The 24,624-nt window shown below is 48.0% G+C and overlaps 2 protein-coding genes across 2 annotated transcripts in view; one reads left to right on the top strand and one right to left on the bottom strand.

Moving 5' to 3' along the window:
* The window catches only part of LOC147596578 (zinc finger and BTB domain-containing protein 7C-like), a 110,961-nt gene that overhangs the window by 37,225 nt on the left and 49,112 nt on the right, over window positions 1-24,624 (top strand). The gene's annotated exons all lie outside the window — the stretch shown is intronic.
* Window positions 20,627-21,469, bottom strand: LOC147596579 (endogenous retrovirus group V member 2 Env polyprotein-like). Its single transcript, XM_086769411.1, has one exon. The coding sequence runs from the start codon at window positions 21,467-21,469 to the stop codon at window positions 20,645-20,647; it is 825 nt and encodes a 274-aa protein (XP_086625537.1). The 3' UTR covers window positions 20,627-20,644.

Genomic DNA, 24,624 nt, shown 5'->3' with positions numbered 1-24,624 from the left:
TGGGGGCTCCGGAGCTGGACGCTGTACTCCAGGTGGGGTCTCACCAGGGCAGAGTAGAGGGGGAGAATCACCTCCCTCGACCTGCTGGCCACACTTCTCTTGATGCAGCCCAGGATGCGGTTGGCCTTCTGGGCTGCAAGGATGCATTGCCTGCTCATGTTGAGCTTCTCGTCCACCATCACTCCCAAGTCCTTCTCCTCAGGGCTGGTCTCGATCCATTCTCCACCCAGCCTATATTTGTGCCTGGGATTGTCCTCAGCCACATGCAGGACCTTGCACTTGGCCTGGTTGAACTTCATGAGGTTGGCATGGGCCCACCTCTCCAGCCTGTCCAGGTCCCTCTGGATGGCATCCCTCCCTTCCAGCGTGTCGACGGCACCACTCAGCTTGGTGTCATCAGCGAACTTGCTGAGGGTGCACTCTATCCCACTGTCCATGTTGCTGACAAAGATGTTGAACAGGGCTGGGCCCAGCACGGACCCCTGAGGAACACCACTCGTGACCGGTCTCCACATGGATATTGAGCCGTTGACCACCACTCTCTGAGTGTGGCCATCCAGCCAACTCCTTATCCACCGAGTGGTCCGTCCATCAAACCCATGTCTCTCTAGTTTAGAGAGAAGGATGTCGTGTGGGACAGTGTCAAAAGCTTTGCACAAGTCCAGGTAGATGATGTCAGTTGCTTGTCCCTTGTCCACCGATGCTGTCACCCCATCATAGAAGGCCACCAAATTGGTCAGGCACCATCTGCCCTTGGTGAAGCCATGTTGGCTGTCACCAACCACCTCCTTGCTCTCCATGTGCCTTAGCATGGTTTCCAGGAGAATCTGCTCCATGACCTTGCCAGGCACAGAGGTGAGGCTGACCGGCCTGTAGTTGCCTGGGTCCTCCTTGTTCCCCTTTTTAAAAGTGGGGTTATGTTCCCTCTCTTCCAGTCATCGGGGACCTCACCAGACCACCACGATTTCTCAAATATGATGGCCAGTGGCTTGGCACCTTCATCCGCCAGTTCCCTCAGGACCCTTCCTTGGTTTGACACAGTTTACGACCCTGGAAGGTGCCTGAGGAGCAGAAATTCCTCTCCCTGCCCTGCATTGCTTTGCATTTTTTAAGGAGTTATTCATTTGCTGTGCTTTTGCCCATCCATTTGAGTTGCTGAGCCGTTGGGCCACCTCCAAAAGCTCCAAAACCATCAGACCCCTCAGCCCTTCCGCAGAGGATGAGATTTGTCTCCAAAACCTTCAGATTTTTTAAAGTCATGAACATTCTACATCTTAACATATCTGTTAGGCCCCCCGCCTCCGTGTTGCCATGCTAATTTTAGGTTAGTCATCCATGGATGGACAAGCCCTCATCTCTCCTCAGCAGTTTGTGACTGCTTCCTCTCCCCTGACCTAGAAGAGAGCTGCTGTTTCTTTCTCCCATCTTATCTTTGCTTTTTTCCTTCCCTCCCATTTCCCCAGCTCCCTCCTGCTCTGGCTTTCTGCAATAATAAATCCCGGGGCTTGGGGCAGGGAGGACAAATGCACTTGATGTTGAGGCAGAGCTACTCCAGGGACTTTGCCTGCAGGTAGCAGAGCCCTAGGACTGGTATTACCAGTATGGGTGAGATAGGGGTGGTGGGTGCCCTGGAGAAAGGGCAACTTTCCATCCACAGCCCATGTTCACTGATTCCCCTCCATTTGCCATTTCGCTCACACCTTTGAAGGACATCACAAGTTTCCCATGCACTGGTTGCGCTGACCAAGCCAGAAATGGAGTTTTTCTGCAGCGATGCTCTGATCCCCTTCATTGCTGCTGATTCAGCAAAGTGGAAAGCGATGAGGGGACTCTGAGCTGCAATTCCTGCACATGCTCTGGGGCAGTGCCCAAGGATGCTCTGGTGATGGGACAGCCCATCCACAGCATGACAACATCATTTGGGGCTGTTAATATTTTTGGCTGATCGAAATTTCTTCTTATATTGTCCCCATTCCTACCACTCGCCTTGGCAAGTGTGTTGCAGGACCACATGTAGCTGTTGTCATTTAATCTGTATTAAAGAGTTTATCATATAAATACTTTTTCTTCTACTATGAGTCCAATCTCCTGCTCTTCAGAGGGCAATCCAGTTACACGTGGTGGACTCAAGATAGGAGACAGGAGGATCGTGTTTTGGGGTTTGGTGGGTTTGTTTTTTTTCTGTGAGTTTGCTGTATTTTGCTTTTTTCTTGGTTGAGTGTAGAAAAGTGGGGTCTGGTGGTGAAGTCTGGCGGTACAGAGGGTGGGCATGAGGAGATGGGCAGATGGCCTCTTTCTCTCTCCTCCTTCAGAGGGGGCTGTGCCAGCTCCTCCTGAGCATCGCTCGCTGCTGGCATTTCCCTCTCCAGCTTTCCCCAGCATGGAGAGAGGGGAAACTTGGGACTGAGTGGACCTGGCAGGGCAGAGAGACCACAGGGTCCAGCTTTTAATCAGTGCAAGCCTCAACCCGCCTATCCATGGCTTTTCTCCTGAGCAATCTCCATCCCTGGTCCAGCTCCCTGCAGCCACATCCGTTGCCAGCAGAGATGTGCAGCCCAGCAGTGAGATGTTATGGAAGGGAGACCTTCACAGTTCTCGTCCTTTCTCATGGGATTGTAGCCTTCAAGTCCTCACTTTGGGAAGAGAGCCAAACTGCTGCCTTTAGCAGAAAAAGGCTTGGTGTGATGAGATGCTCAGAAACTAGAGCTAGAGACATCCAGGCAAAAAAAAAAAAAAAGAAAACGATGCAAATTTTTTTATACTGTGACTAATAAACTGCTAGAAACATTTGCCAAGGATCAGGGCAAGATCCCCTTCATTTGAAATCTTTCAGCCACGATTGCCTCTGCTTCTAAATGCTGGAGGGCAGGCAGGAACGAGGGCCTTGCTGCAGAAATTACTGGGTGAAATATTTTATTTTATACGAAGCTGGAGGGCATAATACATGATCATAAGAGTCCCTGTTGCTTGGAAATACAGGTATGAAATAAACCTTTATTTTGTAGCCTAGATTTCCTATGAAGTGTGGTCTGAAATCCATGAATAGAGTTAGAATGGATGTTAAAATCTTGAATGATGGCATGAATATTAGGCAAAAGAGGAAAAATGTTCTGCTGTAAAGTTTGGGACAGCAAGGGATGAGGATGCTGGGGGAGCAAAGATGCAAGCTGTGAAGGAAAACGCTCTTGCACCCACTAAAGGGAGTCTGATAGGTTGTGTTCAATATTGTGTGTAGCTCAGGTCCTCCCTCCTGAGCACGGCGTGAAAGCAGAGGAAATAAAAGCTTGGCTTTTGCTAAGGAAAAGAATGACCCACAATGCCAATTTTTCTGCGGGAAAAATGACTGAATTCAGTGTTTTCCTTTCTCGCTCCATCCTGCTGCAACACTTTGCTGTGTGGCTGGGCAGGCCGGCAAGCAGATAATGAATCTGCCAAAATGTGGTTATTGATACAGCTGAGATCATTATACCTAAGGCTCTTGTGAGCTTTCCCATCTAAAGGGGCATTTTTCAGAAGGTTGAGATCATGACATAAACAGTCTCATTTTGCATGGAATCTCAGCTGGCGAAGTCCTAGGCCTGGGAACATTTTTAAAATATGTTATCAGGAAGGTAAATCAGGTCAGCCACTTTTTTTTTTTTTTTAACTAGGAGAAGTAAAATGGTTCATTTACCTCTCACTATTAATGTGATGTTCTGCAAGGAGCTGTGGCCTGATCCACAGCTTTTGAAAGCAAATGAGATTGTTTCCACCTACATCAGGGAGCTTCTACTAAATTTCTTATTCCTAGATAAGGATAACTTTCTAAATTGGGAAATGAAAACAAGTGGTCTGGGCAGAGGGTTATCAACATCCAGAGGCTGGCATACTGATTATGATGGCCAATTTGCTTGGTTGTCCTTAGCCCATCCATGGGTGGGATGGTGCGAGCAGACCCAGCAAGGAGTTGTGGCTCAATTTGTCTGAGAGCAAAGCAAAAATAACGTGCAGAGAAATTACCAGTCAGGGAACACATTTTGAAAGCCGCGTGTAGCAATTGCGCTGGGGCTGTGATTTGTGCAAGGAGTTTTAAAGTGATTGCAGTGGAAGTCAAGCTGAAGTTTGCTGTCATCACTAGGGTCTGGGTCTTTGCAGACACTCTCCACTGCCTCCCATAGATTGTATTTGTGTCACTTAGGTTTTTTTACCACTCATTCCAAGTTTACTCTGGGATGCTGGGAAGGTTTTTTGGCATCGAGGGTGGCGACACATCTGAAGTAGATGTTCAGAAGCCCCATGTGGTCTGAACCTCACTGGAGGTCTTCATCTCACCCAGCCTTGGCTGCCCTGAGGTGGGAGAGGTGCCTCCAATAAAACTCTGTGCCAACCCATTAAGTTCTGCAAAGTGGCTCTTCGATCCACATTATGTCTTTTATTGTTAACATCCGCTTCTGGTTAGGATTCATCCTATGGTTATTTATTTTTAGTTGCCCTCGCCCAGTCTCAGCCCTGCACAAATACTTGCTGAAGCAGATTCAAAAATCTTTCCCGATGAAGAGGGAGGACTGAAGCATTAAAACCAAGTGACCTGGCTACTGCCTTCAGGCATGTGTCACCTAACGAAGTAATCAAGCGATACATCAAGTATTTAGATAGGCATGGGTTCAAGGAGGAAGATGTGTGTGCATTGCATTTGCAACGTGTGCTCTGGGGAGCAGGAGTTGATCTTATTCCCTCCTGGTGGCTTCAGGGACAAGATGAGGTTCCTGGCCCCTGATCTTCAGTTCTGGGAATGGCCGTTATCTCAGATGAGCTGGCTACAGGAGGATTTAATGTGTTTAGTCTTACGGCACCTCTCCAGTGCCATGCCACCAAGCCTTCCACATCCTAATCTGTCACCCTTGGAGATGATCTTTCTCTCTCACCGAGCAAGAGATTGCACAGGCAGCAGCTCTTCTTTCATTAGACTGAGAATAAGGCCCAGTGGGGAAAGGTAAATGTTTTCCAAGCAAAATACAGATTTAATTTAAAGTTTGTGCAAAAGTTTTGCCACGTTCTAGCTAACGTGGGATTGTTCTCATGCCCTTGTGGCCCTGTGAAGCTACAGGGGAGCAAAAGAGACTGGGAGCTGTGGATCAAGAAGGACCAGAAGCTGTGGGGCCAGCTTCACCCAGAAGTGACTGCATTTCCAGAGCTGGTACCAGTTGTACACCCTGTACATCCATACAATATCTTGGCTACATCCAGCCCTGTTCCTCGATAGAAATCAAACTGTGTTTTCCTTTCTCAAGGAAATCTCTGGGTAGCATAAATGACCGTATTTCCATTGAAGACAATGGCACCTCATTGAGTTCCACCATCCACGTTAAGCAAAGCACTGGAGATTCCTTAGGATCGATCTGGATTATGATCATTAAGGTTTCAAATATGAAATCACTGAGACTCTGGCTACATTGTTTTAGCAAAGCACTTAATTGACATCGGTTTTCACTGATTTGCTTTAGAGCTTTTTTTTTTTTCTTGAGTAGGAATATTGTGGCAGCAGCTTTGCATGTACACATAGTCTGGACCAGCGAATCTCTCCAGTCTGTGGCATGGGGTAACTGGTAATTCAGTCTCTTGCTGGAAACTGCTCCTTGTCTGCAGAGCGTGGGGCTACTAGCAAGGAAATCCCTTTCATGACTCACTCATTCACCCTTTCCCAATGTCCACAATTATGTTTTAAAGATGAAAAATCAGCAGCTCTTACCTGAACCATGAGCACAGAGACCTTCTTAAACCAGACAGGTCGTTTCCCCATCCTCCTTCCTCCTGACCTGGTGGTACCCCAGCAATGAGGATGTGCATCAAGGTTGTGGGCTCACATCTCTTCCTTCCACTGACTCTATCACCTTTAAAATAAGGTCAACATTTGGAAGCACTTAGGCAAGACTTTATTGCCTGGAGAGCGGTGTTGAAGTTAACGGGGATATGCACCATAGCAAACAGAAACACTTGTGAGTGTGTGGGATGGACACCCTGGAGAAAACCTCACCAGGTTTTTCCAAGTTTCCCATTTGCAAGCAGTTTCTTGTGAGATTTGGGGGGAAAATATGTTGCTGGATTTTATTTCTTATCAAAATTAACCTGGAAAAAAAAATCCTCTTTTTTTATTAACCAACAGATTTTGGCAGTGAAATGGGGATGTTTGAAGAAGAAAATTATTTTCCTTTGAAAAAATGTGACTGGTGCAGCAAATCTTTTTGCAGATCTTGTTCCTTTGACTCTCAGAGAGCTGGATTCACTGAGGTTGATTATTGGGCTCCAACTAGCCAAAGTTTAAAATCAGCCTGAAAAACTCAGTTTCAAACGGAAAAATTGCAAAAAATTCACAAAACACTTGTGCCAGTTTGTTCTTAAAGAAAAAAAAAAAGCTGTAGAAAGTAAAACTGTGTCAAAATTAATTTTGCTCATGAAAATCTTTAAATTTGATGATCATTTATTTTTCTGATTGGACACGTATCCTTTAAGTACTCTTTCTTCTGGAAAGCTTTCAATTTAATATACTTGTAATTAGAGCTTTTCTGACCTGGGATAAGCAATCTTTTCTTTTTTTTTTTTTTTTTTTTTTAACTAGAAGTTTCCTGTTGTGCTTGTGAACCAAGGTGAGGTCTGGCACAACCCTTCCTTCTCTTCTTTCGCCTCCTATTCTGATTTCACACCCTGTTAGAAGTAGTTTATCCTCTCTTCCTTTCTAGCCTAGGAGACCCATTCATCCCTCTGTTAACGGTGGTCAAAAACTGGGAATCAATTTCACATGGAAAATGGGAAATAATTTCCAGGGTTCAGTGGGGACCTATTGGTCTGCAGTGGTTTTGGACTCAAAGTCATTGCTGAGATGTTTCAATTGTCACTGTCCCCCCACCCTCCCAAATATTCTTCTGTATGAAAATGTTGGATTTGGCTTGCAGGAATTTGGAGATATTTTTAATCATAGGATCATTTAGGTTGGAAAGTCTAACCGTTGACCTAACACTGCTAAGTCCACCACTAAATCATGTCCCTAAGTGCCATGTCTACATTTCTTTTAAATACCTCCAGGGATGGTTCCAATGCTTGACAACTCTTCTGGTGAAGAAATTTTTCCTAATACCAAGTCTAAACCTCCTCTGGTGCAACTTGAGGCCATTTCCTCTCGTCCTATCACTTGTTACTTGGGAGAAGAGACCGACCTCCACCTCCCTACAGTCTCCTTTCAGGCGGTTGTAGAGAGCGATGAGGTCTCCCCTCAGCCTCCTCTTCTCCAGGCTAAACAATCCCAGTTCCCTCAGCTGCTCCTCCTAAGACTTGTGCTCCAGACCCCTCACTAGCTTTGTTGCCCTTCTCTGGATGCACTCCAGCACCTCAATGGTGACATTTCCATAAAACCATCTTGGGAAACAGCACCATGAACAATGTGCTTTGGTAGCATAATTGTTTCTTTGACAATTGGCTTTGGTGGATTGATGGGAGCACACCATTTTGATGGGGAAAAAAACCCCAGGTTTTGTGGGAAATGAAGAGTCACTTGGTTTTGTGCCTGGGGTGTGAGTGGGTAGGTGGATGAGTGCTCCCATCCCATGGTGGATGCAGGCTGTGGGAGTGCCAGGAAAAGCAGTGGGTGGCAATTGGTGTTCTTCTCCGTGCTGGCTTGGCAGTTGCTGGATGCTGCCCAAGTTTTGCTTTACCCTTATCTGGGGCCAGACACATTGTTTGCACCGACTTCATTAAATTATTTACCCAGACACTCCTTAGAAACTCAGTAGAGTTGCAGATAGTGGTTTGGGTGTGGAGATGGAAGCAACATTTTTTTTCTTTTCCTACAGACCAAGAAAGCATGTAATAAAAGTTTCAAAAGTAACCATGCTCTGAGCATGGAGCTCTTCTAAGCCATATCTGGGAGTGCCAGGTTGCCCCAGGCTATCTTACACTTGATTTTGCCTTGTGCTTCAGAAAGATTTCCCTTGTATAAACAATTTTGGTTGTGATTTGGGGTTTTTTTTAATGTGCTTCTTTAAAGGAAAACCAGCAGAAAGGCATGTAACATGGAACTCGGTGTCCATCTGCTCTCATCGGATTTATTTTATTAACAAAAAATCTGTATTTCCTCGTTGTCATAATACCTGTGCCAGAAAGGAACTAGTATTTTATTAAATGCAGTGTTTACTTAATGCTCTGAGGTGTGGCTGCTTAATTTGAGGCAGAATCTTGAGAATGAGCTGATCCCTAGGGCACTCAATGTGGAGAAGAGGGACCTGTTATTTATCACTCAACAGGATGGCCAACCCTTTGGGGTTGCATGCATGTTGACAAGCCAGGCTTAGCCAGGTTAGGCAGCTCACGGTGGTGGAGGTGGCATGCTCTGCTGAGCCGGGCTCTGACGGGGTGACTCCTTTGCCAGGGACGTCCTCGTGGACGGGGACCGCAGGGGGTGGGTGCAGGACATGGGTATGGCTGAGATGGCTTACAAATCACGCTGAGCACTTGGGAAAGGTTTCAAAGTTACTTGTTCCTTGGATTTAGCACTCAATTTGGCATCTCGTCACCTGGACAACACAGTGACTGGGGACTTGGGTAAGCAAATCCCCCTTTGAAGATGACTTGTCTCCATCTTCTTGCTCACTTGGGTCATTCATATGGAAAATCTGTTTTTTTAGTTAAATTATACCCAGTTCTTTTCAGAAGAAGCGGTTTTCATTCCCCCAGGTTTACCTTGTCTGAGCCAAACAGGTGCACAGTTTGCAGAGGAAGCAGTACAGATTGGTAGGAAAGTCATCCAAGGTGTCACCAACTGAGCCAGATCCTCTGCAGGGGCAAACCAGCACATGGTCAGGGGTCACCAGTTACACCAGGGAAGGGCTTGACCCACCGAGTGGAAAACAAAAAGGATATGATAAATCTACTTTAAGAAAAATGAGATTAAAAAAAAAAACCCACCACACCAAAACCCAAAGTTTTTCTTTCCAAAGAACTTTGTGTGCTTGTTTAAAAAGGAAACACAAAAAGATCCCAGTAAAATCGGTCCACGTCCCGCGTGTTGTTTAGACATTACTAGTACCAGTGGATGAGGAGGGCTCCGTGCCAAATACTTTTGGTTTAGAGGGAGTGGTGGGAGTGAATTCTCCTAATCGCTCCTAGAAAGGTTTAACTTTCTGCGCACAAATCAATGACAATCTCCACTCGGCTGCAGACACCCAGGGAGCGACACTGCCAGATTCCCCAGCCAGCCAAAGCAGGAGAGGGGAGGATGAGGATCAGCACCCGGAGCAGGAAGGTGGGTCAGATGCTGCATTTTCAGCTTTCCAAATATGTGATTTTAATTTTTTTTTCCCCTTCTAGAGCTTTTGCAGTTTATTGAGGGGAGGGGAAGGCACTTGAATTTCATGCTCGGAGGCTAATCATGTTCATGTTAGAAATCTTCATCGTAGTGATCCTCTCTACTAATCTATTGCCATTTACATGCATTTTTAACTGCTGTTTAAACTCAAACCTGTGATTCTCTTTTTGATTTCCTTGCTCGATATCTTGAATCTTTACCAGCCTGGAGATTTTGGCTGTGTATCAACACCTGTACGATACAAACTCTCAATTTGCGAGATTGGTTTTCTCTTGTAAGTCTGGCTTAGTTATTTGTTTGTTTGTTTTAGATAGGAAATATCAGTGTGAAAATGCATCTGCTAACATCTCTGCTGGGTAGGCAGAAGGGCTCTGATGAGGCAGATGATTAATATTTATAATATAACATAACATAATATACTGTAATATTATGTTATGTTATATTACACTATACATTTCTAATATTTATTAATATTTGGTTTAAAGTAAATTTTTTTCAGTTGTTCTTTGCAGAAAACTTGCCAGAAAAAAAAACCCTCTCCTTTTAAACAGTTAAAATGTCTCAGCAGATTTAATGCTCGCAGAGAAATCGCGATTAAAGACAGGCAGGGAAGTGTGGTTGAGATGAGGCCACTGCTCAAAGCAGGGTTAAGCACAGCTCAAGCCGACCTGCTCTGTCCCACAAGTGGGGTTTGCAAGGAAAAACTGGAAGTACTTTATCTGGAGACTCCCTAGCTGGAGTTTGGGAGTTAAATCTCAGTCTATCTCGGGAATTTTTTGCTTCTTTACTAGCAAACAGGACACAGCAAAATGGTATGTTATACCCAGTTAAGCTTTAATATTTTTAACAGCTCCTTCTTGAGATTATTTCAGCAGCACAAACCCCCTCTTCAGCTCCCCTGACCCCATGTAGGTAATTCCCAGAGCCACGGCACTGATAAAAACAACAGCCGTGATTTTGTTTAAGGTTGGGCTGAATGAAAACAGGAGGGGAGGAATGTGCTCAGCAGAGGAAGAACCGGTGCTCGACTATCCCGACGTTGCTTTCTGGAGCATGTCGGGTAGATGGAAACGCTTCACGCGGTAGTGCGGGGACCTGCAGCTTGTTCTGCCCTCAAAAAGGGGATGTGGCAGCCACCTGCCACTTCACCCAGGTACAGTATTTGGGGGAATGAGACTGAGTGGGAATTTCCCCTCCTTTCTGCTTGGTAGAAGTGGAATCGGATGGAGGTTTCTCCTCCTGGGAGGATTTGGAGGTTGGCAGCTGGGTCTATCCGAGAGCTCTTGTCGCAGGGAACGGGTGCCATGGGTACGGCCAGCCCTTGCTGCTTTCAGCATCTCCAGCACCCCACACTGAAAAGCAAACCTTTTAGAGGCTTCTCGACATGTATCCCAGTGTATCCACCCCAGGACAGCCCAGCAAATAACTCCTGGAAAGGTAGATGAGATGCTCTGCCGTCTTTTCCTGGTTTTTCAGTGCCTTCCGTCACTCCTGTCACCGCCAAAAGGATACTTCCAACCCGTTTTCTAGAGCAGGCAGGATTTAACACCCACTTTACGCTTGCACTTGATGCTGTTTACTTCAGGTGCCAGGCAATGAGGAGTCAGACCCAGCGTGTTTGAGCACTGTGCAAGCATTAGCTGTACAAACCTGGGATTTTCCAGCAAGCCCAGGGCTGTCTGGCACCTAACTCCTTTAGCCTTCTTTGAAATTCCTAATAACTAAGTGGCAAGTTTCACTGACATAATTTCAGTGCTATTGCTCTTAATTAAATAGCAAGCTATTAAAATAATTTCAAAATACTACAGTCTTCCCTCTCCAGTTCGCAGTCCTTCTCTTTTTCCCATTAAGTGTCACTGGTGGAATCGTTTTATAAAGTTGGAAGCCATAAGAAAAGGTGAAGAATCTCAGATCGCATCAAAATGTGGTGTTGTCGAGTGGGCGTGGGCAATCCTAGTGAAGGGAGCAGCAATGGGAGGGCTCATCCCTGCCCCTGCAGCCCCATATTTAATGTATATATTTATGTATAAATATAATATATATGATAAATATTCATATAGTATATAAATTTATATAATGTATAATGTGTATATATTATACACTATTATATTTGTGTATAATGGCGCAGAAGGGGCAGCCGGCACCCAGCTACACCACGCTGCAGGTCGAGTCAGCGAGGTAGCTGCACGGTTTATTTTCCTTTGGCTGAGAGCTTTAGCGATGAATAGAGGGAGAGGATCCAGAGCTGAGATGCTTCTGCCAAGAATGATTTGGAGGCCTCTTTATATTAGTCAGAGCTTTTTTTATTCCTTACTGGAAGCCTGAGAGGAGCCGCGCGCCCGATGGCAACTGTCGTAGTTCAGCCCCGATCAGGACCAGACTACGCAGTCTCTCTGTTGCTCCCCCCGCCCTCCAAGAGAATAGGAGGAGATGATATAAGGAAAAACGGCTCAAGGTTTGAGATAAGGACGGGGAGAAATCCTTAAAGTTACCGTTATGGGCAAAACAGCCTCAACTTGGGGAAAAGTATTCATTTATTTCTAAAATTAGCAGGAGAATGAGACAGGGAACAAGATAACCTCCCTCCACCCCTCCCTCTTCCCGGGCTTAACATTATCTCTACTACCTTCCCCTCCCGAGCGGCACGGGGGGGAAAAAGGAAATGGGGGTCGTGATCAGTTCACCACGCGTTGTTTTATGCCACTGTATCATCGTCGGGGGAAGAACTCCTCACATTCCTCCTCTGCTCCAGCGTGGGGTCCCTCCCACGGGCCACAGTCCTTCGTGAAACTGCTCCGGCGTGGGTCATCTCTTCCATGGGGTGCAGTCCCTCTAGAACAGCTGTCCCAGCGGGCCCTCCACGGGCCACAGCCTCCTTCAGGCCTCCACCTGCTCCAGCGTGGGGTCCTCCACGGGCTGCAGGTGGATCTCTGCCCCTCCATGGACCTCCATGGGCTGCAGGGGGACAACCCGCTCCACCATGGTTATCACCACAGGCTGCAGGGGAATCTTGGCCAGGAGCAGCATTACTCCTCCCCCTCCTTCTTCACTGACCTTGGAGTCTGCAGCCATTCCTCACAACAGGCTGGCAGACGCCTCTCAGGATCCTTTTTACATCTTATTCACTTCTCATCTCCTCTCCACTTCTTGCAGCCAGGCCGGGCTGAGTTGGGCCCAGTCGGCTGCCCGGCCAGAGGCCAGAGGGTGAGGCCTGCAAGGCCCACAAGGCTCGCGCCTCCCTCTCTCTGCCCCCCACTCAGCTGCTTCACATCCTCTCCCCTCTCTTTCTGTTTTCCTCTACTTAAATTCGTTATCGCAGAGGCGTTATCACGGGACATTCTGCTACCAATCGGCTCGGCCTTGGCCAGCAGTGGGTCCGCCCTAGGCCCGGCCGAGTCCACTGAACAAAGGGGAGCAACTTCTAGCAGTTTCCTACAGAAGCTACCACCTTAGCCCCCCCCGCTCACTAACAAAACCAGAACAGCAACATTGCTCACAGGTCTGCATAATTGTCAGGTATCGCTCATGTGAGCAGCTTCCCTTAATTATACATGTATTTCTTGCTGCTGTTGGATTGCTTTGTTCCTTGTCCCTCAAAAAGGTGTCCTTGCTCCTAAGGAATGGGGTACATGGTGGTCATGAGTGATTTTTTTGAGGGAGAAGGATGCCACATCCCAGATGGTTGTATGACAAGGGGCTGGATGGGCTTGGCAGCTGCAGAAGAAGAGGAGGAAAGGTTGTCCCACACCATGAAGGCTCTGCGCCGTCTCCATGTGGGTCTGGGCAAGCATGTGGATGTTGGGACCGTCAAATGACTTCCACCTCCTGGAGTGCAGGGAGAGGCAGCAACCTGGCGTCACTGTCCCCCACCCTGCCCTGCCTAGCAGGGAACCAGTTTGGGAAGTGCCTCCGTGTTGCCCGCAGATGAGCCAGCCCAGGAGAAGGTAGGAGACCACTTTGGACTGAGATCCTAGCACTGCTGGGAGGAGGCAGGGTGGAGGGATTGAGACCAGTCAGCTTCCTAAGTATGTGTCGTAGTTCAGCCCTGATCAGGACCAGACTACGCAGTCTCTCTCCCGCTCCCCCCACCCTCCGAGAGAACAGGGGGAGATGATATAAGAAAAACGGCTCAAGGTTTGAGATAAGGACGGGGAGAAATCCTTAAAGTTACCGTCACGGGCAAAACAGACTCGACTTGGGGAAAACTATTCATTTATTTTCTAAAATTAGCAGGAGAATGAGACAGGGAACAAGATAACCTCCCCCCACCCCTCCCTCTTCCCGGGCTTAACATTATCTCTACTACCTTCCCCTCCCGAGCGGCACGGGGGGGGGAAAAGGGAATGGGGGTCGCGGTCAGTTCATCACGCGTTGTTTTACGCCGCTGTATCATCGTCAGGGGAAGAACTCCTCGCATTCCTCCTCTGCTCCAGCGTGGGGTCCCTCCCACGGGCCACAGTCCTCCGTGAAACTGCTCCGGCGTGGGTCATCTCTTCCACGGGGTGCAGTCCCTCTAGAACAGCTGTCCCAGCGGGCCCTCCACGGGCCACAGCCTCCTTCAGGCCTCCACCTGCTCTGGCGTGGGGTCCTCCACGAGCTGCAGGTGGATCTCTGCCCCTCCATGGACCTCCATGGGCTGCAGGGGGACAACCCGCTCCACCATGGTCTTCACCACGAGTTGCAGAGGAATCTTGGCCAGGAGCCATATTACTCCTCCCCCTCCTTCTTCACTGACCTTGGCGTCTGCAGCCGTTCCTCACAACAGGCTGGCAGACGCCTCTCAGGATCCTTTTTACATCTTATTCACTTCTCATCTCCTCTCCACTTCTTGCAGCCGGGCCGGGCCGAGTTGGGCCCAGTCGGCTGCCCGGCGGGAGGCCAGAGGGTGAGGCCTGCAAGGCCCATGAGGCTCGCGCCTCCCCCTCTCTGCCCCCCGCTCAGCTGCTTCACATCTTCTCCTCCTCTTTTTCCTGTTTTCCCCTACTTAAATACGTTATCGCAGAGGCATTATCACGGGACATTCTGCTACCAATTGGCTCGGCCTTGGCCAGCAGCAGGTCCGCCCTAGGCCCGGCCGAGTCCACTGAACAAAGGGGAGCGACTTCTAGCAGTTTCCTACAGAAGCTACCACCTTAGGCCCCCCCTCACTAACAAAACCAGAACAGTATGCCAACAACCCACACCCATGTTTGGTGTTTATCCCCACCGAGCCCATCACCATGGTATCTGGGCACCTTTTGCCAAGGTGAGTTGAAGCTGATGGAGCAGATCCTCTGCCACCCCCAGGCCCTGTAGGCATGTGTCTGGGAAGTCCCTTAGATCAGCTGGATGTTCTGGAGTTACTGCTGCTGGGATAATGCCAATTGTTTTTGCTGCTGCCTTTGGACCCTTCGCCACTGCCTGCCCCATCCCTGGCCGACTCCTGTCTGTGTCCTCACCTCTGCCGTGGGGTTTCCTTACACTGTGTCACACCACGGTGCCTGGCGGGCAGCCAGAGAGGTGGCTTCACAGTCCACTGTACTGGGACTGCTGCCTTGATGCAAAATTTGAGCCCTTCTTCCCAACGTGGCTGTGGCTCTGGGCTGCTGGGGAGCGATCTGGAGGCTGGTGGTGCCTCCAGGAACACGTAAGGTCTGGGCCTATCGTTAGGGGACCAGCCAGTGATCAATCATGTTCTTCTCACTGTTCATGTTCTCTATCACGGTTCTTCTGTGGTTTGGGGCAAGTTCCTTCATCTGCCACCAGCAACATGGAGGTGAGAAGGTTTGATGGCCTCCCAGGAGGAACTGGAGGAGAGGAGAGGAGAGGAGAGGAGAGGAGAGGAGAGGAGAGGAGAGGAGAGGAGAGGAGAGGAGAGGAGAGGAGAGGAGAGGGAGAGGAGAGGAGAGGAGAGGAGAGGAGAGGAGAGGAGAGGAGAGGAGAGGAGAGGAGAGGAGAGGAGAGGAGAGGCAGAGGGAGAGGGAGAGGAGAGGAGAGGAGAGGAGAGGGAGAGGAGAGGAGAGGAGAGGAGAGGAGAGGGAGAGGAGAGGAGAGGAGAGGAGAGGCAGAGGGAGAGGGAGAGGGAGAGGGAGAGGAGAGGCTGAAAACAGCAAAGACAAAAGAAAAGCAAGGCAGCATATTTTTTCTGCAAGGTATTTAGCTGGGAAAAAAAACCCCAACATTTTTATATTTTTATTATCAATGTTGAGCAATTTTGAAATGAGAAATTTCCCCTCCTGCCCTGGCTGCTCACTGGTGGTGTGCGAGAGGACATGAGTCACATTGGCTAATCCCTGTCTCCTAACTCCCATATCTCTTCCAGACCTTCGCCCCAGCCTTGCAGGAGTGCAGACTTCTGGTGCAACTGCCTTTCTTGCACAGAAATAATTGGTCAGGGGATGAAACTCAAGGCAGCCTCAGATGCATTTGGCGAATTCTTGTTTCCTAGCATCTACCTAGCGATTGCATTACAGCTGCTTTTATAGCCTGCGCTGGGAGACTGAACGCCAGCTGAAAGGGGACTCTGAAAGTCCACCTCAGCCGGGATTAATACCTCCATGCTACGGTGAGACGCTGGAAATACTAGAAGGGGACAGATTGCAAAAGAAGCAGGTTGGATTTGCTTTTCTTTATCATCAAGTCCTTGTGCCGTGAGCAGGTCTTGCTGCCTCTGCCTTTAGAGAGGTGTTGAATAAGAGAACCTTCTCCATGGACGGGTCCCAGCCCCTTCAAGGTGCTAGGTGGCTTTGGGAGCTGCAAGGGAACATGAGAACATCTGAGCACCCCAGGGCAGAGAAAACAGGTTGTGATTTACATCCAGACCTAAGCTTGGTTTACTTCTGGCAACTTCTACCCTCTTAGTCCTATCCAGAGAAGAATTAGAGATTCCTCTGCACCTTAATTTCCCTGGATGTAAAATAAGTCAATACTCACCTTCCATGGGTCTTGGTCTTTTTTTTCAGAGGACTTGGAGATGCTTTGGATATAGGGTGGAAAAATTAATGCCAAGTGTTGTATCGAAAGAGGATCAGAGATTTTAGACTCATGGCTGCAGAGGAGCAGGCAGGTTGCAATATTCTACCATGCACACACATTTTCCAGTTTTGTTGCAATTAATTACAGTGTAATTAAAGCAGAATGACAGTGCTAACTAAGGGCAAAATCTTGTGAAACAAATAGTGCTTGGGCTGATTTTGAAATCGCTCCAGGTTCCCCATATACAAATTACACTGTCAGGGCTCCTGATTTACAGCAGAGTGATACATGTACAAATAACTCGGGGCAGGAGCTTCCTGCGTGGGTTGCAGGTGCAGAGGTCCATGTCCCATCGGTTCTCCTTGTGATTGACCCATAAAGTGTGTGGTTCTCCTTGAAGTGTAGGTTCTCCTTCAAGTGTCCCATGGCCAGCAGGACATGGGTGGCACCGGCTGTCCCCCTCTGCCCCATCCCCAAGGCTTCTCATGAGGTTTCCTCACCAGGGAGGTGGCAAAGCTGCCCTGGGTGCAACTCTGTCCTGGGCAGAGGGACATAGTTGGTGACAAGCCACCAACGGGGACATGGTGGGCAGAGGGATCTCATCCATCCATGGTGGTCCAGGCTATGGGACATCATGGCTGATGGCGCAATTTAGCCCTTTGGTTGGTGAATGAGAAGCTCAGTATGAGCTGGCAATGTGCACTTGCAGCCCAGAAATGCAACCACATCCTGGGCTGCATCAAAAGCAGCATGGCCAGCAGGTTGAGGGAGGTGATTCTGCCCCTCTACTCCGCTCTGGTGAGACCCACCCCCCCCCGCAGTACTGTGCAGCTCTGGAGCCACCAACATCAGAAGGATGTGGACCTGTTGGAGGGAGTCCAGAGGAGGGCCACAAAGATGATCAGAGGGCTGGAGCACCTCTCCTATGAGGACAGGCTGAGAGAGTTGGGGCTGTTCATCCTGGAGAAGAGGAGGCTCCGGGGAGACCTTATAGCAGCCTTCCAGTACCTAAAGGGGACTGATAAGAAAGACAGGGAGAAACTCTGTCATTTTTTACAATGAGGGTGGTGGAACACTGGCACCCAGAGAGGTGGTGGATGCCCTATCCCTGGAAACATTCAAGGCCAGGTTGGAAGGGGCTCTGAGCAACCTGATCTGGTTGGAGATGTCCCTGCTCCTTGCCAGGGGGGTTGAACAGATGGCCTTTAAGGACCCTTCCAACCCAAAACCATCCTGTGATTCTATGATTCTATGCTTGCAGAAAGTCCCCATGTGGGTGAGCAGGCAAGGCTTAGCTTTGCTAAATCGCAGGCAGATTTGTGCTGCTTGATCCTTCTCGGACTACCTGGTGGGGTGTCGTGGTTTTGTTTAGTAGGGGGGGGGTTACTCAGCTAGGGAAGGTGACCCACAAAGGGAATACAAAGAGATTGTGTCCTTATCTGCTTCTCCGAAGGGGACCAGGCATTTTGTTTTAAAGCTTTGTTTCCTCCGCTCTGGTTTCCAGCTGTACTGGGAATATCGTGCTTTGTTTTTGTGCAGGAAGTCCCTTTCCAGATTAGAAAGCTGGAGTGGGTGTTTTCTCACCTTTAGTTAAAAGGAGTGAAGCTGTGACTTTTTAGCAAAGAAATCCTGCCTTGCAACCATTTGGAGGTCATTTGAGTTAATGTATTTCAAAAAATGCAAACAACAACCCCAAAGTATCCAGACATTGCTGCCTGGATTTTAGAAATAAGTGACGTATGCTTCTGAAGAAGTCACAAGATCAAGTGAAAAACAAGGAGATGAGCTAAAAGCATAAATTCTTGCAATTAAACCCCTCTGTGTTCATTTTTTTCCCACTGAACACTGGGGTTTGGGTAGTGGGTCACTGTCTTCTGGTGTCCCCATGTCGGCGTGAGCCTGCTCAGTCACGTCAAGGGTTCCCCACTGAGATTCAGCCGTGGAGGGATAATCTCTTCACCAGCCGCCACAGAATCCCATGGTGCTCATGAACATCCTTCGCTGCGGGTCACAGGTGGCTTCCCGGTGTACCTGGAAAGCCATGGTGGTTCACACCACCACCCCATCTTCCCCTGGCAGGTTTTGACGTTGGGTACCAGTGCCCCCCACCCCCAGCACATCCCACCAGCAGCTGGGCTCCCATTCTGAATACTAAATCCTGAGACGGAGAGAAGGAGCCCACACGCTGATTAATTTGAGCCCATGCTACTCTTATCCTGGTTTCAAAGTAATTGTCTCTCTTGTTCACAATTTTCTCTCCTTACAATTCACTGCATATTTATTAGGTTTTTGTGAGACTATCCGCAGCTATATTAAACCAATTTATTCCTTGAAATGTTTGGCCTTTAATCTGCCAGACACTGCCTTTCAGAGCCAGAAAAAGAGCCTTTAATAACATATCACATGAAAGGCTCGCTGCAGAGCCTGTCACTTGCGCACCCGAATTCCGGTTAATAACGTATCAGATGAATCGATCATTGCCTAATAATTGTTGCCTATATTTTTGCGCTAAAAAAGGAGAGTATTTTTCCCCTTTTCCCAGTTGCTTTGTGATCTCCCACTAGAGAAAATGAGTAAGGCAAATACATGTAATGGAGGAGTAATGTTGCTCCCGGCAGAGATTCCCCTGCAGCCTGTGGTGCAGCCCATGGTGAAACAGGTTGTCCCCCTGAAGCCCATGGAGGTCCACGGAGGAGCAGAGATCCACCTGCAGCCCATGGAGGACCCCACGCTGGGGCAGGTGGATGCATGAAGGAGGCTGTGGCCCCATGGAGGGCCCGCGCTGGGGAAGCCTTTTCCTGAGGGACTGCACCCTGTGGAAGAGATGACCCACACCGGAGCAGTTCACGAAGGACTGTAGCCTGTGGGAGGGATCCCACGGTGGAGCAGGGGAGGAATGCGAGGAATTCTTTCCCCGAGGAGGAAGGAGCAGTGTAAAGCAACAAGTGATGAACTGACCATAACCCCCATTCCCTCTTCCCCCTCGTGCCGCTCGGGGGAGAAGGAGGTAGGGATAATGTTAAGCTTGGGAAGAGGGAGGGGTGGATGGAGGTTATCTCGTTCTCTGTCTCATTATCCTGCTTTGTTTTTAGTAATAAACAAATAGTTTTCTCCAAGTCAAGTCTGTTTTGCCTGTAACGGTGTTGTGGTTTTGTTTAGTGAGGGGGGGCCTAAGGTGGTAGCTTCTGTAGGAAACTGCTAGAAATCGCTCCCCTTTGTTCAGTGGACTTGGCCAGGCCTAGGGCGGACCCGCTGCTGGCCAAGGCCAAGCCAACTGGTAGCAGAATGTCCCTGATAACGCCTCTGCGATAACGTATTTAAGAAGGGGAAAACAGAAAAAAAAAAAAAAGAGAAGAGAAGATGTGAAGAAGCTGAGCGGGGGCAGAGGCGCAGAGGGGGAGGCGCAGGCCTCATGGGCCTTGCAGGCCTCACCCTCTGGCCTCTCGCCAGGCGGCTGACTGGGCCCGACTCGGCCTGGCCTGGCTGCAAGAAGTGGAGATGAGCTGGATGATGTGAAGAGATTCTGAGAGGCATCTGCCAGCCTGTTGTGAAGAACTTTTCTTGTGAGAGGAACGGCTGCAGACGCCAAGGTCAGTGAAGGAGGGGGAGGAGTAATGCAGCTCCTGGCTAAGATTCCCCTGCAGCCTGTGGTGACGACCATGGTGGAGCAGGTTGTCCCCCTGCAGCCCATGGAGGTCGATGGAGGAGCGGAGGTCCACGTGACGTGCGGAAAACGGACTCCACAATCTGTAAGATTGTAAAGTAGGTATGTTTATTCAGCGCTGGGCAGCACAGGGGGGTAGTCCCACCAAAACCGTGCGCGCCTTACGTGGCAACTCACTTTAAATTTATACAACCAAATGTTACATATACATAAAGTTTCACAATACGCCTATACATATGCATGACCTATCCCTGCTTCGTATTAAAATTAGTCCCAAGGGGTCATTTTCATAAACTCCTCCTGTCTGGGCTTGCGCAGTGCCTCCTGGTGGTGGTCGTCGGGGGTCGTGGGGATGAAGGCAGGTGACTCCTCTTCGTCACCGCTAGTAACCTTTTGTTCTTGCGCAAACTCAGTTATCCCTTGGCTTTCATTCAAGCTGCAGGGTCGGTTTTAGCTGGTTCTTGAAGCGACCCCCCTAGTCCTTACCGGGAACTGTCTTTCGTGAAGAATTGCAAGACTTTCTGCTTCAAATAGTTTGCACAATGGTTAGCAAATTATTAAGCAAGTAGTTAACAAAACATTAAGCACTATTTATTAACTTGATTCCTTAGGATGCACAGCAATAATTAATCAATGCCATATCTATTAAGATTTCTTTAACTCCTTCTCTCAGTCCCCCCTTTTCTAGAAAATTAGTAAATTCCTTTACTATCAATGTCCCTAAAATATTGGTTAGATTCTAATTTCTGTCGTAATTGGTTCCTTTTCCATTCGCTGTAGGAAATTTCTGTTCCTTTAAAACACCAAAATCCACAGCGGATGGCTATTCCAATAATCAAAAATAAAAAAACAAGTGCAATAATTATTGCGAACAATTGTTTTAACCACGCTAAATTGGGTAACCAGGATGTCAGTCTTTCCCATAAGTCAGAAAAACCCCAAGAAGTATTATCTTGCGTTACTTTGTGTAAAACACCTACTTGTCTTCTGATTTCTTGGAGATCCTCAGTGATCCGCCCGCTTTGGTCTGCATACATGCAACAGTCTACATTAATTACTGTGCATACTCCCCCTTGTGAGGCTAATAACAAATCTAAAGCCATGCGATTTTGTGACACTATTTTTGACAAATCAGTAACTTCTTCCTGGAGTGCTAGGATAGCATCAATGGTCTTATTTTCCATTGTTTCTATTACAGCCGAGATGTTTATTATTGCCTTCTCCAATTCACTGACCCCTAGAAATGGGATGAACCATCGTGCAAAACTATGAAAACTGGTTGGCCTGTCTATGAGAGGGTTATTTACAATTTCCCGTTTTCTTCGTAGAGAATATGGTGTCAATTTGTCGATAATAGTAATGTTGGGGATCAAACCTCCTAATGTACATGCTCCGTGCCATCCTAGGGGTAAAACCTTACGGGCCACTGTGCCGCACAACCAATACCATCCTGTTCCCTGTGGGGTTGGGAGGCCGGTATAATTGAGTTCTAGAAATTCCGGATCTACTCTCGTCATATTTAAGGTGTGACTATCATTGCAGTTTGGGTATTCTCCTACAAACGGTCCTTTTCCCGAACTTACCAAACAGCTGTCCCCTAATGGATTAGCCCCCTCTATAGTTATTACCAGTTCCCGACCCCATTTAATTTGAGGATCCGTCCTCAAAACCGTATTTCCCCAAAAGATACCATTTTGTCTGTTGGTCAAAGAGACTGGCAATGGAACACCTATCAATGGCACTTCGTAACCAGAATGTCTTGGCATTTGGGTGCAAACCCAACAATCCGTCTTATTCAAAATTTTGGTGACATTTTGAATTAGTTGAACATACCAATTTTCTCGCCAGGCCACTGCATTCATTGCCTGCGAGGCTATAAAAATCGTATAGAATTTGATCCACATCTTATCTTTTTAGTCTAAGTTTTAACGGTCCTTGGATTTCGGAAGTCCAAAGCTTCTGTGGTGACTTCTTTACTCGAGTATGGTGAATCCAGGCATTCTGTTCCTTAATCTTAATTGCTGTAAAGGAGGTGAGCAGTACCTGGTATGGTCCTTCCCACTGTGGTTCCAAGGTTTTTTCTGCAAGAGACTTTACATATACATAATCTCCAGGTTGTATATCATGCACAGGTTCATCTAGACCTCTTCCCCGGGTCCCAATTACATGCTTTCCAATTTTATTGAGCTGTTTGCCCAATGCCACCATGTAGGAAGTCATAATTTCATCCCCAGCTTGCGTAGACATTCCCCTCTGTATTCCATAGGGTCGTCCATACAGAATTTCAAAGGGACTCAGTCCTTCCTTTGCCCTTGGTCTCGTTCTTATACGCAAAAGGGCTAAAGGGAGAGACTGAGGCCACGTCAAGTTTGCTTCTTGTCCCAATTTCACAATTTGCTGTTTGATTAAGTGATTCATTTTCTCCACTTGGCCACTCGACTGAGGGCGATACGGGGTATGAAGTTGCCAATCTATACCTAAATGGTGGCTGATTTGTTGTACTACTTTTGAGACAAAATGTGGTCCTCTGTCTGAGGATATGGTTGCCGGAACCCCAAAACGTGGTATTATCTCTTGTACCAACACTTTAGTTACCTCCCGAGCCTTGGCTGTCCTAGTTGGGAACGCTTCTGGCCAACCTGAAAAGGTGTCAGTTAATACCAGTAAATATCGGTACCCCCCTTTTCTTGGAAGTTCTGTAAAATCAACCTGCCATTGTTGTCCAGGCCCATTGCCCTTCCCAATCTGGCCCATTTCTGGTTTGGGAGTATTTTTTGGATTAGTCTGGAGGCAAAGCTCACACTGTTGAGTCACCTGTCTCACTGTGGTATATAAGTTTCTAGCCACGATTTCCCTTATCAAATGTTTATACAGAGCCTCTGTTCCCCAATGCCTTTTTCTATGTTCCTCCCGTATCAAGTGCCACAGTAAACAAGAGGGAATAATTAGTCTTCCCTGTGGGGTATAAGCCCACCCCTCTTCATTATATGACCCTTCCAAGTCTGTGATAAGTTTCCGATCTTCCTTGGTATATTCTGGCTTACCTTCTAGAGAGATTTGCCTATCAGGAATTAGAGCCCCTTCTATTCTCACCTTCATTTTGGCCACTTGTTTTGCCTCTCTGTCCGCCAGTTCATCCCCTTTCTCCAAATCGGAGCTCACTCTCTGGTGTGCCTTAATATGCATAATTGCCACTTTCTCAGGGAGCTGGACAGCTTCTAGTAGCTTCAAAATTTCTTCTGCATGTTTGATATTTTTTCCCTGGGAGTTCAATAGTCCTCTTTCTTTCCAGATTGCTCCATGTGCGTGCACAACTCCGAAGGCATATTTTGAGTCCGTGTAAATGTTCACAGTTTTGCCCTGGGCCAACTCCAGGGCTCGGGTTAGGGCAATTATTTCTGCCTTCTGTGCGGAGGTGTTCATGGGCAAAGGCCCTGACTCTATTACCTGCTGACTGGTAGTGATGGCATATCCCGCATGTCGATTGCCATTTAAGACATAACTGCTCCCGTCTGTGAACCAGTTTTCCCCATTTTCCATGGGGCTATCCTTCAGGTCTGGGCGGCTTGCATATGTTGCTTCAATGGTTTCCAAACAGTCATGGTGCACTGGTTCTCCTGTGTTCCCGCTGAGAAAAGAAGCTGGGTTGACAATGTTAGTGACCACGATTTCCACATCATCCTGTTCTACTAATACAGCTTGATATCTCAGGAACCTTTGTGGAGAGAGCCAGTGCCCACCCTTTGCTTCCAGTACTGCTGATACTGTATGAGACACCAAAACAGTCATTTTCTGGCCCAGGGTAAACTTTCGGGCTTCCTGTATGTTCAGTATCACAGCTGCAACCGCCCGTAGGCATCCAGGCCAGCCCTTTGCAGTGGCGTCTAACTGCTTAGAGAGATAGGCAACTGCCCGTCGATATGGACCCAGATCTTGTGCTAATATTCCCAGGGCAATACCCTGTTTCTCATGGGAGAAAAGAAGAAACGGCTTACTCACATCTGGGAGTCCTAAGGCCGGGGCCGACATCAACGCCTTTTTCAGTAGCTCAAAGGCTCGTTCGGTCTCTTTGTTCCACTCAAGGTGCTTCTGCTCAGTAGCTGTCAGAGCATACAGTGGTTTAACAAGCAGTCCATAATTATAGATCCACAATCGGCACCACCCGGTCATTCCCAGAAAAGTCCGTAACTCCTTTACTGTCTGAGGTCTCTGAGTCTGGCATATTGCCTCTTTGCGGGCCTGTCCCAAAGTTCTCTGCCCCGCACTAATTTCATAGCCCAAATAATTCACTTTACGTTGCATTACCTGGGCTTTCTTCTTGGAGACACGGTATCCCTGGAGTCCCAAGAAATTCAACAGACTCACCGTCCATGCCATACAGTCTTCCTCTGTTTTCGTGGCAATCAGGATATCATCTACATACTGCAACAATTTTCCTTCCCCAGATGGGGTTTCCCAGGATTCTAAGTCTTTTGCAAGCTGATTCCCAAAAATGGTAGGACTATTTTTAAATCCTTGTGGCAACACCGTCCAAGTGCGCTGGGTCTTCCGACCACTTTTAGGGTTTTCCCATTCGAACGCAAACAATTTTTGACTGGCTTCATGGAGAGGGAGGCAAAAGAAAGCATCCTTCAAATCTAAAACAGTAAACCAAATTAGTTCGGGTGTCAAC

This window comes from Chlamydotis macqueenii, chromosome W, assembly GCF_036417535.1.
Source record: "Chlamydotis macqueenii isolate bChlMac1 chromosome W, bChlMac1.mat, whole genome shotgun sequence".
NCBI classification, from domain to species: Eukaryota; Metazoa; Chordata; class Aves; order Otidiformes; family Otididae; genus Chlamydotis; species Chlamydotis macqueenii.
Note: the sequence above shows the minus strand (reverse complement) of the source record. Positions and strands in the feature narration are given on the sequence as shown.

Bases quoted from the DNA above. Each gene is read 5' to 3' on its own strand.
- LOC147596579 (XM_086769411.1), bottom strand. From the start codon at position 21,469: ATGACGAGAGTAGATCCGGAATTTCTAGAACTCAATTATACCGGCCTC.